Here is a 15,995-nt window from a genome sequence, read left to right as displayed (position 1 = left end):
AACAAAATTAATATGCTGGTTTGCCCAGAGTCTGCTGCCATAAGCAAATCATTAGTTACCTGAAGCAGAGCAATTTCACAGCTGTGCTGTGCCCTGAAAGTGTTCCATCAAGTTATTAGATGTTAAGTAATTGGTGAGTTGGGAGGCTACAACACAATCAATAACTTTTGACAGAAAAGGTAAGTGAGAAATAGGCAGAAAATTGTTAAGATTATCAGCATCAAGACCATACTTTTTTTTAAATTGTGGTTACAGAAGCGATTTTAAAAGTGGCTAACACAAAGCCAGTGTCAAAGGATGTATTTATTACTATTGTAATTGTTGGGATTATGGCATGAAGGCAGGATGTAAGAACTATGGTGAGGATGGAGTCCAGTACACAAGTTTTCAGGCTCAACTTACAAAACTAATCATTAACAAATGCAGATGTGACTGATGAAAATTTAGAAAAGGAGCTGGATGGAGTGGGCACACAAGAAAAGATATAAATAGATTGTTGATTTATGTTGAATTATTTACATCTTTGATTTTATTACAGAAAAAGTGGAGGAATTTCAGAAACTTCAGTAGAGGTGGTAATTGGGCCAGATGCAGGTGGAAGTAGTTCATAAACTACAGAGAACAAAACCCTCAGGTTATCATGGCTACTTTCTATTATTCTGCCATAATGTGTGTTCTTGACTGCAGTTAGTGCATCCCTGTAAGCCCTTTGGTGGTCAGAGAAAGCCTGAATATGCACAGTGATGCAAGTCTTACGTGACAATCTCTCAAGGCTTTGGCCAGCTGCCTTCATAGATCGTAACTCTGAATTGTACCATGGAGCTGAAAGCTTAAAAGAAACCTCCTTATGTTTTAAAGGAGCGGTTTTATCTAGTGCTGAATGAAGTGTGAGCTGTAATAGTCAACAAGACTATCTAGTGTTTATGGAATAGGGGAAGACAAAAAATGATCAGAAGTGGATCCAGCAAGGATAGAGGGACATATATTTTTAAGGTTTCTGAAATACTAGGGTGTTGTACCATGTTAGCCATTATGAATGTAGAGAAAAGCCAAGCAAGATGACACCGTGTTAGCCATTATATCTTGCCTGATAGAAATTTGACGTTTACAGGTAACAGGAGGTAGAGGTATTCAGACAGTGAAAAGTACTGCTTTATGATCAGAGAGTCCCAAATCACTGATATAAGTGTGGCCAACAGATAAGCCAGATGTACAGATCAGGTCCAATATATGACCACCAGAGTGAGTAGGAAAATCAACATGTTCACCAAGTCAAGCCCACAGACAAACAGGGTTGTGGTAGTATGATTGTGTGGGGATGCTTTGCTGCTTCAAGGCCTGGGAAACTTGTTATAATTTAGGGAAGCATGAATTCAGCTCTCAGCCAGAAAGTTCTGAAGGAGAATGTCTGATAATTCTGGATATGCCAGAATGTCTGATTTGGGTCCAATTACTTTTACCCGGGGAGAGTTTGGTGAAGGAGTTCTGCTTCTATGTTGAATACTCATTTAGAAAAGAGCATGACATTTTCAACATTTTATTGTATTTTTTTCTGCTTCTTAAAATACAGTAGTGCTGGTGAAATCTGCATTTCTAACAGGACACTTATAAACTTTGATTTCATGATTGGATTCTTTGCTCCTTAATTACTGAGGTGGCAAAGCATTCATTTTCTATGTTAAACCTGCTATTTGCTAGCTAGATTCAGTGCATTGATTGCAAAAGTAACCAACTTGGATTTTATAAAATCTTTCTTTTTGGAACAGGCAAATCATGAGCCCATTCTAAAAATCAGTATTACCGAGTTATCTGCATCTTTGGCCTTGAGGACCATGTAATTCTGAATTAATCTATTCCAGAAAGGCTGGTTTGGATTAAGCTAGGTTATCTGGAATGGAATGAGCCCGATTTCCATGAATCCTGATTTACTTTAACCGGATTTCACACTAATCCTACTTTCTTGAAGAGACCCCAGGTCATGTCACTTGCAGAATATTCGTGTTGATCCTGCACTGATGGGCTGTATTGAATAAGGGGGGAGAGGCAGTGTATAGGAGTCAGGTGCAGAAAGAATTGTCTTCAACTTAACAGCAGCAAACCTAAGTAACTGGTTATTGACTTTAGACGCACCAAACAGCCTCTAAACCCAGTCACTATTTAGGGCAGGGATAGGCAACATCTGTCCTGGAGGGCTGCAGTAGCTGCCGGGTTTCGCGCCAACCCAATTGCTTAATTAGAAACCAGTCCTTGGCCATTTCAGACCTTATTTAATTGTATAGCTTGTTGGTCTGCAATGTTAGGATTATATATTGTAGATTTTCCTTTGCAAGGATATCATCCAAATGATTTGAAGCTTAAAATGGATAATTTCCAGTCCGTCACATTTTTCTCTTTAAGTGTTTTATTAAACCAAACAGTGCATGATGAATCCACACATGTGTAAATGGAAACAAGTTATTTGGAGAACTGCTGGCTCCTTTGTCAAATGCATCATATTGCTAATAAAGAACCATTAAAAATACTGAATGCAACTGTTTAAGACTGAAATAAGCAGTGAAGGGTGGGGAACCTTAACAAGCAAGACCACCAAAATGAACTATTAAAATATCACTTGAGCAGTAAGCGCTTCATCAGCAATAATTGACTTCTCAATAAGAAACTGGGTTGGAACAAAAACCTGCTGCTACTGCGGCCCTCGGCCCTTCAGGACTGACTGCCCATGCCTGATTTATGGAGTGCATGTAGAGGAGGTATACTGGCACAAGTACTTAGGGGTCCACATTGATGACAGGCTGGACTGGTATTGTTACACAAAAGAACTGCAAAGAATGGGCAGAGCCGACTCTTTTTCCTTAGAAGACTGCATTCCTTTAATATGGGAAGGGACATCCTTCACAACTCTCAGAAGGCCAGTGCAATTTTATACCTTTGTTGGACGGATAACATCATTTCAAGAGAGGCCCACCAAATCAACAAGCTAATTTAAAGGCAAGGTCAGTTATGGGATGTACTCTGAACCCCCTGGAGGTAGTAGTGGAGGATAGAATGAAAGCAAAACTGAGTGCCATTATGAACAATGCTACACATCCTCTCTCTGACATACCAACAATGTGTACTTTCAATTATTCAGCAGAAGTCATGAAACCTGACTAGGGCTGCTTTATACCAGTGGCAATACATTTGCATAATGCCTCACTGCAACAATAACTGCAGTTTTCATTCTTTCCAGTCATTCTGGAATGAGATTCTCTTAAAGGCCAAATTTCCCCATGGGGACAATGAAATCTATCTATACTTAGTATATAGACCCTCATTAAGGTATTCAAGTGTTTTAAAAGTTAAATTGGGGAGTAAAATGTTTTTAGTGCTGTTTGTTGACATTTTATAAATTTCCAGAATTTCTCCCTGGAAATCCAGGACCATTCAGTGATGAGCATGGTGAATGGTTTCATAAGGGCATTTCAAAAATAAAAAGCAATACCAAGGCAAGGAGACCAGGTAGACTTGCTGACTAATGCTGAATCCTTAACAGCAATATTCCTGAGGCCAAATACAGCAGAAAATTGTAGACATGTACCTTTTAGGGGAGATGCTCCCTGAAGGTGTAGATATACGTTCATTGTAAATTTTAATTGTGTGTCACTTAAAACCCTTGTGTGAGAGGAAAAGTCTGATTAAATATTTGAATACAGCATAAAAATGCTGTAAGAATCACCAATATCGACTCATGTGACAAACAAAAAAAAGTTAACATGTTATTGCCTAGTGGTAATACTTCTTGAAAAGGAGCAACACTGAACATTTGTATTCTGATGTTTATATTAAAGCAGTCTTTTTAAGTTTTCTATTTTAATAAGTCTGCTTTTTCATTACATAGTAAAGGGGAAATAATGCCCACTCAATCTGTCCATGCTTTGGGCTATTGTTGGAATGGGAGGGGTGCATAATTGGGACTATAAGGAACACCAGTTACCTGTATGACACATGCACTCATTATAAACCAAGGAACTGCCAAATAAATCAAAATGCATGACTTTAAGATGTCAGAAGAAAACCACAAATATGTGTAACTATCAGATTTGGAGAAATGAAGCACCAGAGTGAATCACTGCATCAGTGAGTTGCTCCCGAAGTAAACACAAATGTTTTCCCACTAAACTAGTTAAAAATAAATAGTGGTCTTTTTCCTATTACAACACTTCAGGAGTGGACAGCAGAGGAAAGATCTAAAAACAAACAAACAAACTTCACAGTCATTACCTATGAAAAAATCTAAGGGCATCCCTCTCTCCCTCCGCATAAGCCATACATGTTTAAGAAATCTGTACATTTGTTATTTAGCTTCAAATGTTTTACTATTAAGAAACTACACTATACAGTGATCCATCGCTATATCGCGCTTCGCCTTTCGCGGCTTCACTCTATCGCGGATTTTATATGTAAGCATATTTAAATATCGCGGATTTTTTGCTAGTTCGTGGATTTCTGAGGACAATGGGTCTTTTAATTTCTGGTACATGCTTCCTCAGTTGGTTTGCCCAGTTGATTTCATACAAGGGATGCTATTGGCAGATGGCCGAGAAGCTACCCAACTTACTTTTCTCTTTCTCTCTCTTGCGCTTTCTCTGATCCTGACGTAGGGGGTGTGAGCAGGGGAGCTGTTCGCACACCTAGAGGATACGGACACTCGTCTAAAAATGCTGAAAGATTATCTTCACGTTGCTACCTTCTGTGCAGCTGCTTAGTGAAGCGACATGCTGCACGGTGCTTCGCATACTTAAAAGCTCAAAGGGCACGTATTGATTTTTGCATGTTTGTTTTTCTCTGTCTCTCTCTCTCTTTCTCTCTCTCCCTGCTCCTGACGGAGGGGGTGTGAGCTGCCGCCTTCAACAGCTTTGTGCCGCGGTGCTTCGCATACTTAAGAGCCAAACAGCCCTATTGATTTGTTTGCTTTCTCTGTCTTTATGACAGTCTTTGCTCCTGACGCACACTCCTTTGAAGAGGTAGATATGTTTGCATTCTTTTAATTGTGAGACAGAACTGTCATCTCTGTCTTGTCATGGAGCACAGTTTAAACTTTTGAAAAAGAGACAAATGTTTGTTTGCAGTGTTTGAATAACGTTCCTGTCTCTCTACAACCTCCTGTGTTTCTGCGCAAATCTGTGACCCAAGCATGACAATATAAAAATAACCATATAAACATATGGTTTCTACTTCGCGGATTTTCTTATTTCGCGGGTGGCTCTGGAACGCAACCCCCGCGATGGAGGAGGGATTACTGTACACCATTTCTTGTTTTTCTGAACAAATGCTATGTGGATTCAATGAAAGATTACAGGATAATCTTAAACCTGCTTAATTCAATTCAGAGTAGAGAGGATGATACATTTTTATCAGCTTTCCCATCACCGTTTATAATTTTGATAAAATTTGGCACGTGAACTATACACACCTTCCGAGCTCAGGAATATATTTTGCTTATTTTTAACAATTTCACCTTGAGATATAGGTAATTTTTTTCTTGTGTCTTCTTATGAACTATATTTTCCCATATCAAACTTTCATGGCTCAGCTATTAGAAAGCTCAGAAAGACTAGTTTTAATGTCACTGAAAAAGGAAAAATTATATTTTACAATGATGAATTTCATCTTGCAAACTGCATTTTTACTACTTTTGGTTATTAAAAAAATTAAGGCCTCGGAGTAAAAAGTTGCTTTTTTTTTTGTTGTTTGTTTTTTTAAACTGAAACACACACATATGGTTTCTACTTGTTTATAAAAAATGACCTGTGTGACAGACAGCCGGGGCCCATGGTCAGCCGGAACGCCTCTTCTGTATATGTTCCAGGGGAGCAGACATGGGCTGCACAGTACCTCCCCCTGACCACTTGGTGGCAACCCCTCTAGGTGACTCTGGTGCCTCAGGTACCCGCAGGGCTCCATGGGAGATGGAGTTCTCCACAGCCCTGTTGGGATCTGGGGTGGCCACCAGGAGATGCTGCAGGGGTTCCCGGGCCTGTCTGGCCCGTAGTTCAGCCACACCCAGAAGTGCAATTGGAAGCAGGTGGTCAAGCACTTCCGGGCGAGTATAAAAGGAGCCACCAGCCACCACTCCGGGAGCCAGTGTCGGGAGGAGGGAGACAAAGCTGCCAAGGAGGAGTGGAGGACTTGAAGAGTTATTTGTGCTTGTGACTTGTGGGACTGTGTTGTGGCTGAGGGACACGGGGAAGACATGGGCCCCCACCTGAAGAAGAAAACTAAATTTGTTTTTGGTTTATTTTAACGTGCCTCCATTGTCAGTCTGTGTCGGGTCGGGCGCATATATAGCACCTTATTACACCTGTTACTTGGTTTCCTTAATGAAATAACTATCCCGAAAGTGTTCAAGTATAAAAAAAAAATGCAATTGTTAAGACACAAAAAAGACATATGGAAAACAAATCAGAGTAATGCATGAACAGTAAGAACATTCAAACTTGAATCAAACAATTTCCATGAAATATTTAACAATATTTTAGCAAATAAATGCAGAAGTTTTGCACGTTGAGTGTACAAATGGATTAATGACTTGGATTATGAAACATGCAATTGTGCAAACCCAATAATTTGAGATTTTTTTGCAGGAGCATTTTAATATTATTTGCTGTTATTTAGTGCTGGCCCCCAGTGAAGTGCATTAAATCAAAACCTTTATGATCTCTGTTCTCCATGAAAACATTTCAACTTTTTGTCTGCCACTACTACAAACACAGGGTAAATAAAAGATTAAAACATTTTTATGCACATATATCAAATGTGCATGAACAGATGTTTAAATACTTCGAGCCCACCAAACATAAACAAAAAAAAAAAAAAACCGAGACGGCTAGACAAAACATTTAGTGCTGGAATGTGAAACAACATTAATAAGCCTGGGGGAAAATAAGATTGGTATAGGCATCAGTTTGGGAAAAGAACAAAATTTTGGAATGTAAACAAAGCAGTGGTTTTAAGATTATCATTCATTAATGCAATCACTTGTCACAGGTGGCTGGGGGGACGACCTGGCTGGGACGCCCCGGAGGAGGGCTTACGCCTCCCCCAGACCACGCGGGGGCGACCGCCCTGGTGACTATGGGGACCACGGGTGCAGAGCTTTGAAGCTCAACCCTGTAGGGGCCCGTGGTCACCATCAGGGGGTGCCCCAATGCCTTGGGAGCCCTGGACCTCAGCACTTCCACCACACCCAGAAGTGCTGGGGGGAAGAGGATTGGGGACACCCGGAGTGTTTCTGGGTGCGCAGCCAGCACTTCCGCCACACTGGGGAGAGCTAGCGGAAAATTGTCAGGAGGCACCTGGAGCACATCCGGGTGGATATAAAAGGGGCTGCCTCCCTCCATTCGATGGCTGGAGTCGGATGGAAGAGGATGGAGCTCAGAGGAGAGGAGTGGAGGCGGTCAGGAGAAGAGAAAGGCATTGTGAAAGGGCCTGGACTTTGGGGTGATTGGTGCTGCGGCACTGGGTTGTGTGTGTGTCATACTTGTACATATTGTTGTAAATAAACGTGTGTTGGGTGACAAAATGATGTCTGCCTGTCTGTGTCCGGCCTGTTCCCCACACACTGTTAACTCTATGTGGTGAAACTCCTTAAAGTTTGAGATGCATGCAGTACAAAGACAAAGCAAGAGAGAAGATCTTCATCATCATCTCAGACAAGACATATGCATTCCCACTAAAACTGACAAGATACAAAACCTCTGCGGCCTGAAGAAACTTTTAAGCAGCTAAGCATTCAGGCTTGAAGGGAGTCGCATCATCTGTGTCCTCAAAGAAAGGATCCTTAAAATACATATCCCACTTTTTGCTACTATTGACATTTACTAGGGATGCACCGATACCACTTTTTTGGAAAACGAGTACGAGTACGAGTACTTGCATTTCAGTACTCGCCGATACCGAGTACTTGCCGATACCGAGTACTTAATAAAAACATGATTTAAATTTACAGGTAACAGCTTTAGTCATATAATTTAACAAAAAAAAACAAGAAACTCTCGTCTATCCACTGGGAGGTTAGGCTAATTAGCGACACGGGGCTAACACTGCTTGTCCAAATATCCGTGGTGAAACTAAACGCAGAGGAGGCTTGCAATAGGCTGTGGATATGTTTTTTCATGGAGTCGTGTAGTTTAGGCAGCTCCATGTCAGTCATGTAGCGGCGGCTTGGGATACCATATCTGGGCTCCAGAACATGGAGGAGACGCAGGAATCCCACATTTTCTACCTCCGTGAGTGGCTGGTCACTCAATGCAATGTACTCGATAATTGCCTGTGTTATTTTCACAGCACGTGGATTGTCTCTGGACATTTTCTCTCATCTTGCAAGAGTTTGCTGCAGCGTGGGTTGTGTTGGTTTAGAAGCGTGGGTAAACTCTTTGTACTCGTTGTCGTGTTGGGATTTTAGGTGCTTGATTAAATTACTTGTGTTAAATGCGCTACCTTTTGAGCCTCCTCTGGACAATTTCGCTGAGCACAATTTGCAGTCCGCCTTTGTTTTGTCGTCTTCATTCACTTTGAAATAGTTCCACACGGCTGACATGTCTCGCCTCACCTTGCCTTCTCCCCACTCTGAGCTGCAGCCGGGGCCTGGGGGCGGGCACTCGGCGCCTGTGATTAACCCCTTACACGCCGCTCAAACATAGACATTTCTCAGACCGTGGTATCGGTCCCCGGTATCGGGGGACTTTTAACGAGTACGAGTACTTTAGAAAATGTGGTATCGAGGCCGATACCAGATACCCGTTTCGGTATCGGTGCATCCCTAACATTTACCATTTTATTAATTTTGCTTTGTTACTATAGCAAGTACATATTGTTTCATTAGTTGGTATAGTGATAAAGGAACCTAGTGTGGGTGTCCCACAAGGGTCAGTGACTGAAAAGTGACACCTTCAACAGGAAAGAGTACTGTGAGCAGGCACCTGCAATGGGTAAGTGGCACAGGTGTTGAGTAACATTCGGGTCAGAAGACAACCATTTGAACTGCTCATGCCAACTAGTAAAACCTCCCATTAAAGCTGTTGACACGGGGCGCTATAAAGCAGCAAAGCAAAAGTTTCAGTTTACTTAAGGCAGCTATCAAGCTATAAAGCAGCTAGAAAGAAGTCTAATCTTCCTTAAAGCAGTTTTCCATGTGCAGGTACAGCAGATATACCTAACATTCATACGCATACTACAGTAAGCTATAACTTTGTAGCATACAGGACAAAATTACGAAAGGGTGAATTTTCACAATGCTACAGCCTCCCAAAATCCTGCCCTTATCATGTGAACAGGAGGCTAGGAAGAATGCCACTGGCATTCTAAGAGTCTGTACCATATCATCTATGCCAGGAGTGAACCACTGTCCCTTAGACATCATCTTTCTCTCCCTTGTAAAGCTATAAAAGATTACCTATAGCTCCTACACACATGCAGTAGTTTAGTTACTGACCATCTGGACTACTATTTGCCAATTAATATTGGAAGCACTGACATGTTTATTCAAGTATCTGTTTTATCACTGTGCATTGTACTCTTGGACAAAAAAGTATTTTAATAATGAGGGGCAAATAAAAAAAGAAAAAGATAAAACAGTGCATAGTACCACTGCTGTTTGAATAAGCTGTTTAGAGTGAAATAAAAGTAAAAAGGTTGGGGAATTCTAATCCACAGTTTCACAACAACTATAATTTTACCAGCAGAAGTAACACATTCAATTTGATGTTGTCTTCATATGTGTGCAGACAAACACATTTATACACACGCGCACACACACACAAACACACAACATACTGTCTACACTATACTACCAATTGCACTGTACAAGGATACAAACTCAAGTACATTAACCTATGATATTTATTATGTTCACAAATAAATGTGCAGTACAATAAACAGGAAACTGAATCATATGAACAACTTAAATAATATTTAATTTGAAACAAAACAGAGAGTGTGTGCATTGATAGGCAGATTGATGCAGGGATGTCTCAATGCCTTTGAGCACATCGACTTTATTAGATAGATACTTTATTAATCCCAAGGGGAAATTCACATACTCGATCTATTATGTATGTGTTCATGTCTTTCTCTTCCTCATCAAGCATGTGCTATGGTAGGGCATACAGGCTATCTGTTGCCTGTCTTAAAAAATTCATTGAGTGTATGTGTGCACTTGTATGTACCACTGTGTGTGTGTGTGTGTGTGTGTATATATATTTAAATAAATTATGTATCTCAAAAACTACTCATGCAAAAATACTGCAAATGAATAGATCGGGTCTCATGACTAAATGGATCAGACTACAAAAATCTCTGTCAAATTAAAGAATTTCTATTACAGTTATATTTGGATATACATTAAATTATTTTTGAAAGATACAGACTTACATACTGGAAAAAAACACTATGCCTGGAGCCATAAGGCAAACACGACACAACTTGTTTGAAGATAAATACCAACAGTGTTGTAGGCAATGCATTAATGGTAACATGTACTGCATAAGCAGATTACATTACAAAGTAATGAGTATCGTAACGCAATATTTTATTGATGTAAAAATCCCTGCATTCCTTAAAAAAAACAAAAAAAAAAACAAATGCATTACTACCACAGTGAATTCCTGACATTACAAAAACAAATTTATTTTGCATTAGTGTTAGTATTACATTTATTCAGTAACAATGTGCACATGTGTGTTCACTCCATCTGGTGATAGCCAGGGAGGAAAAGGTGAAGCACATACGTAGCGTACGATCAAGTGAAAAGAAGTGCAACAAAGCCACCAATATACATTTAATCCTGCATGGGTTAAGGGCTAAATTTAATTGGCCTAGTTTAGGGTCACTGGGAGCCAACGAATATTGCAGCAGCAATGGGTGAAAGGCAAGAAGAAAAATAGTATTTTGCACAACTCAATCGTACAGCCAAGCAGAAAAAAAGATTGTGCTGCGTGCAATCCAGTAACAAAAACATCAATAAGAGTGTCAGTTTAGTTTTGATCTAGCTATTTGGTATAGAGATGTTCAGAAAATGTGATCTGGTAGCACAGCAACCTGTGTTCAATAAAACATTAAAAAAAAAATAAGTAAATCTTGCCCTCACTGCCTATTTAAAATGGAGACTAATGGGGCATGGGGAACCACCAAAGAAATAAAAGACTAAAAACTTAACCGATGAAGTGGCAAAAGCTTCAGTATAAGAAAACATGCCTTCCATGTTTCCAACATGTTTGTGACAACAAATGGAATCTGGAAATAATTTTATTGCATATACTGTACCAGGCACTATTTATCTAATGGTAAATATGTTTTCTAGTTGCTTGTACAAGAATAAATTCGGAAGTAAATCTAAACAATACCAAGTACATGGCCTGAAAAGTTTACTATGACTTGGTCTTTCAAAAAAAATCGTTCCCAGGGTTGCGAAAGATTATTGCACAAGACGACAAAATCTGAGATGATATGCACAGTTGATCTTCTCTTAAAATGACTGAATTTTATAATATTAGTTTATTCATACCATTTTTAAACAGAAAAACACCATTTTACAATGTGTGTGTTATTGCAAAACGTGGATCAATACTCAACAACTGTCTTGGACATATAGTTTTTAAGCGGTTATTTTCCAGTGATGCCCCATTAGCCTCCACTGTAAAGCACGAGTGAGGGCAAGATATTTTTTAAATTTTAGAACAAAATTTTTCATGACAAATGCATTAACAACATTTTTGTGAAGAAATAACTGACTTGAAAAATCCCAAACATCTTTAAAGGTTTACTGGCAATGTGTGTTTTTCATTAAAAACAGTGTGGGCTAAACTCAGGTTTGTGGGTACAGGAGCGCGCCGCTGAAAAGCTGTGTGGCCGTGGGATGTTCAGTATAGAAACAAGCAGACTACTTATTACTAGCGGGTGCGATTAGCTCAGCTATTCTCTATTGACATTCCACAGGTTGTCAGGTGGAGCACCTGTACCCACAAGGTTTAAAAGTAGTGTGGGAAAGAGATAGAATAAAATGACAGTGGTTAAAACAAGTGGAAGACAAAGGAGGTATAAAGAGAATGCCGGAATCAAGGCAGAGAGGAGTTATGGTGTTCGGGGGAAAAAGCCCTGGGCTGAGCAGTGACACTCCAGAAGTAGAGTCATTCCTGCTGAGCATCCAGAGAACAGGGGAGGCTACTTGCTCAAAGAAATCCCACAGACACCAAGGGACTGTGTTGGGAGAAGACAGCAGTGGATGGCAGTAAGGACTCGCGCAAGTGAGGGGTGACAGTGTCTACCAGAGGGCGTCTCCTGCAGCTGAGCAGACTTTATGGGTTAGCAACATGAACATGGAAGGATGCACTGGGGCACAAGATTTTGGAAAGAATTGATCCTGTGTTTTGAAACTTGATATTTGCCTGCATTAGGAGTATTTATTTATTGAGATCCTAACCTCCACTTGAACACTGTTTTTATTGTGGATTATTTACTTACAGAAGAAAGCACTGCACTTTATTTATTGTTTGGGCACTATTTTGAATAAATGTATTGAGCAAAGATTTTGTATCACTCTAGTTGTTAAGTCTATCTTGATTAATGACTATTGATGACTTGGGTTCAAGGAGGAAAGGATAGCTGTGGGCAACCCAGGCATCGCACAGCTTTAATTACTTTTGTAAGTAATGTAACAAAAGTACTTGTAAAAACAAGGTTCCCCAACAATTATGTACAATGACAACATGAAAAAACTGCCCTGGGTCTCGGCGTCCAGGGTGGATATCTCAGAAACCACTTATTCTAAAATTTTCTCCCTTTACTGGGATGTAATCATCCATAACCTTTATACAATACATAAAAAAATCAATTTTCTGACAAAAATTGTAATTTTAACTTAAGAGGTGAAAAAGACATTTTGAACATTACAGAAGAATTTGAACTTAACTCAACATTAAATTTAATGACCCTCATTACCAAACTTCCATTTACATGGAAATCAATGTTTGGGGGATTGTAATCCAGTTTCACAACAATGGGATTTTCTAAATGAATAAAACATTCTATTTGCTATTTTCTTCCTATGAGCTCATACATTTACACACTAACAGTCAAAGGTTTTGAAACAACTCAGTTTTTCTCCTAATTTAATCAGTTGCATTTCATGCAATGAATGACTTAAAACAGTGAAAAGGTAAGAAATAAATTGGTTTCAATTTAAAGTTTAGCTTAGCAAAAATTGAAAGAAAAGGAAATTTCAGAATATTACGAATGGACCTTTTTCAGGGAACAACTAACAGGTTACAACCTACAGATGTTCTGCAGAAATTAAAGTAAATTAAGCCTTGCAATTTGCAGCAAACAATTTACAAAGGTGTCCTTCTGTTGATCACTTAAAACCCTCTGTCCGTCTTAAAGAACAGTTGGAACAGACTGTGTTACTACACCCTCTGAAGTACTAACTGGACAATATTCCGGTGATAATAGCAAGAAAATGGCAATTAATGAATGAAATGAAACAGTATTATTACCCTTAGAAGTGTACATCTTTCATTTAGACAAACTGCAAAAAAATAAAGTATTAGTGAGTTCAGTGGTGTCCTACACCATCCAAAGGCAATTTTAAACTGGAAGAAACTCTGATAGGAAGAGATCTGTCAGACCCAAAGTCACAAGCCAATCAGAAGACAAGTTACTGAGTGTCACCAGCTTGTGTGATCACAGGTGCCTCACAGCACAACAGCTTCACGCACAGATTAGCAGTGCAGGTCAAAAAACGCAAATCTCAGTTTGTACTGTGAGGAGGAGACTTTGTGCTGCAGGTTTGACAAGGCACCTGGCAGTAATAAAGCCCTTCCTTAAAGGCCAAAATAGGGCCTTGAAATATCGGCTGTGGACTACTGCAGACTGGAAGAAAGTCTTATGGACAGATGAATCAAATTTTGAAATCTTCGGTTCATCGTGCAGGGTGTTTGTACGCCAGCGAGTTGGTGACACCAACTGTCAAACATGAAGGAGGAAGTGTGATGGTCTGGGGTTCTTTTGCTGAAGGCAGAGTTGGTGACTTGCACAGAGTGACTGACATTCTGAATAAAAAGGGTTACCACAGTTTGGCTGTTAGATCAGCAAGGGGTGGCTACTTTGATGAATCAAAAATTGGAACAAAATAATTCCTTGAATTTTTTATTTTCCATTGTTTATTTATATATGTCTTGACTTCACGAAATATTAAGAATTTAAACTGCGTTCACTTCCATAAAACCTTTGACCGGTAGTGTAAATGTATAATTTTTAAATGTGCTGTTAATAAATTATACTTGCAAATTTCTGCAAGCTTCCGTATGCAAATTGATAGGCATGAATGAAGAATTTCACTATACAAAAAGTTCTATTACAACAATAACTGGTTTATAATTAAGAATGGGGTTGGAATTAAACTGAAAAATGACCACTGTGCTGTACTAAGACTCGGGAAGACCTCTCGTGTGGTCTGCAGTTTTACCTTAATATAACTCTTCCCCTCGACGTCCCCCTCGCAATCTCAAATTAAATTCCAATACGACCCGTATGCTTTAAAAGATCCGATCGCTTTGCCATTGGCACACAAGAGTGCACGCCGCTCGGTTACTGACTGCTAGCAAGGCCGCTGCTTCTGGTGGAGTACAGCAGTCACGACTGCTCACACTGGCCGTAAACCCCAACCGACTGGACCTTGTAAACAACACTGAACACTTTTTTAGCATGACGAGACTGCTACACCGGTAATGGTTTGAAAGCAAACCAACGGCTACAACTTCGCTTTCTCCGCTGTGACAGAAGGCGTCTTCTGAATGGGCGCGCAAACTAGGCCGCAGCATCTGGAGGCGCTACACTTAACACCACGATAAACAACTTTCTGTACTCACCGTTCTGACACGAACCAGGACAAAGAATGCTATAACAGGGAACCGAATCTCTCACATAATGCTCCCGAACGACTCGCACTGTTTTCCCCCTAGAACTCCTTATGTGTAGGATCTTCTCGGTTTTTAGCATGGCCTCCATTGGCTGCTCAGCAGCCAAGAATTGTGTGTGGCTCGCCCCCTCCTGGTGCGGGAAGGTAAAGCTTTAGTTTCTGAGCGCGCTTAACGGGCTTAGCATTCCGATTCCCTGCGGCACAAGTGCATTGTTTGCTTGTTTTCCGCTCTTACTGAGAAAGGTATCGATCATTAAATAATATGTAAATATCTTAAAAGTGTAAAATAATGACAGCAGCCGACTCTTTGTTCAGATGACTGTCCCGTCTTGATTGCTTGCTTCCTACTGTAACATTTGTTACGACATTGTTAACGACAGCGTGTTCTCGAGTAGCTGCTTATATTGTCCAGTTGTACCTATAGCTGCAAATCCCACTGAGCTCACTTGTCCAAATAAATTAATTTTTAGTCTTTTGGCCCAGACGCCAAAAAGTCTACTGAACATCAAAGTGTTATCGATTAGCACTGAACGAAATTGGTTCTCGCATGATGGTTATCTTAATTCAGGATCTAACCACTCGATGCCCTCGAATTTAGCCTCAGACAATCACACAGAATGATTAAGTTGGAAAAAAACTAACATAATGCGAAAAGTACAATGATGCACTGCTGCCGATACTGCCTGAAGGGCTCAGGTGTTCTCAGCCTTTCCGGCTTCCTTCTCGGGGTCTGGACAGTGGAAGGACTCACGAGGTGTAACTGACACCTTGGGAAGCAGTCCCGCTACAATACCGGGTAGTTTGATGAGGATGGGGTGAAGCACACTCACCCGATATGCTCCACTGTGATATTGTGCATAATAATCTGGCGAAGAATCGCCAGACAGTTTGAGGGATTTGAAGACATAAAGGCTGTGAGGCAATCGGTTGCGCAAAGCAATGCAATTCAGGGAATTTCGGTGTTCTTTTAAACGACAAAGTGGTAAAGTTGACGAACTCGCCAGTTTGGGACATAAATTCTATGAAGAGAGTGTAGTATTAA

The 15,995-nt window shown here is 40.2% G+C and overlaps 1 protein-coding gene across 1 annotated transcript in view; it reads right to left on the bottom strand.

The window, feature by feature from the left end:
- dis3l (DIS3 like exosome 3'-5' exoribonuclease) overlaps positions 1-15,071 on the bottom strand; it is a 111,138-nt gene extending 96,067 nt beyond the window's left edge. Inside the window, exon 1 of the mRNA XM_028823845.2 lies at positions 14,904-15,071. Coding sequence (XP_028679678.1) covers positions 14,904-15,042 — 139 coding nt within the window. The 5' untranslated portion in view covers positions 15,043-15,071. The remainder of the gene's footprint in view (positions 1-14,903) is intronic.
- Between the last annotated feature and the right edge of the window lie 924 nt (positions 15,072-15,995).

Source organism: Erpetoichthys calabaricus, chromosome 17 (genome assembly GCF_900747795.2).
Source record: "Erpetoichthys calabaricus chromosome 17, fErpCal1.3, whole genome shotgun sequence".
NCBI classification, from domain to species: domain Eukaryota; kingdom Metazoa; phylum Chordata; class Cladistia; order Polypteriformes; family Polypteridae; genus Erpetoichthys; species Erpetoichthys calabaricus.
This window is presented reverse-complemented; position numbering and strand designations above follow the sequence as displayed.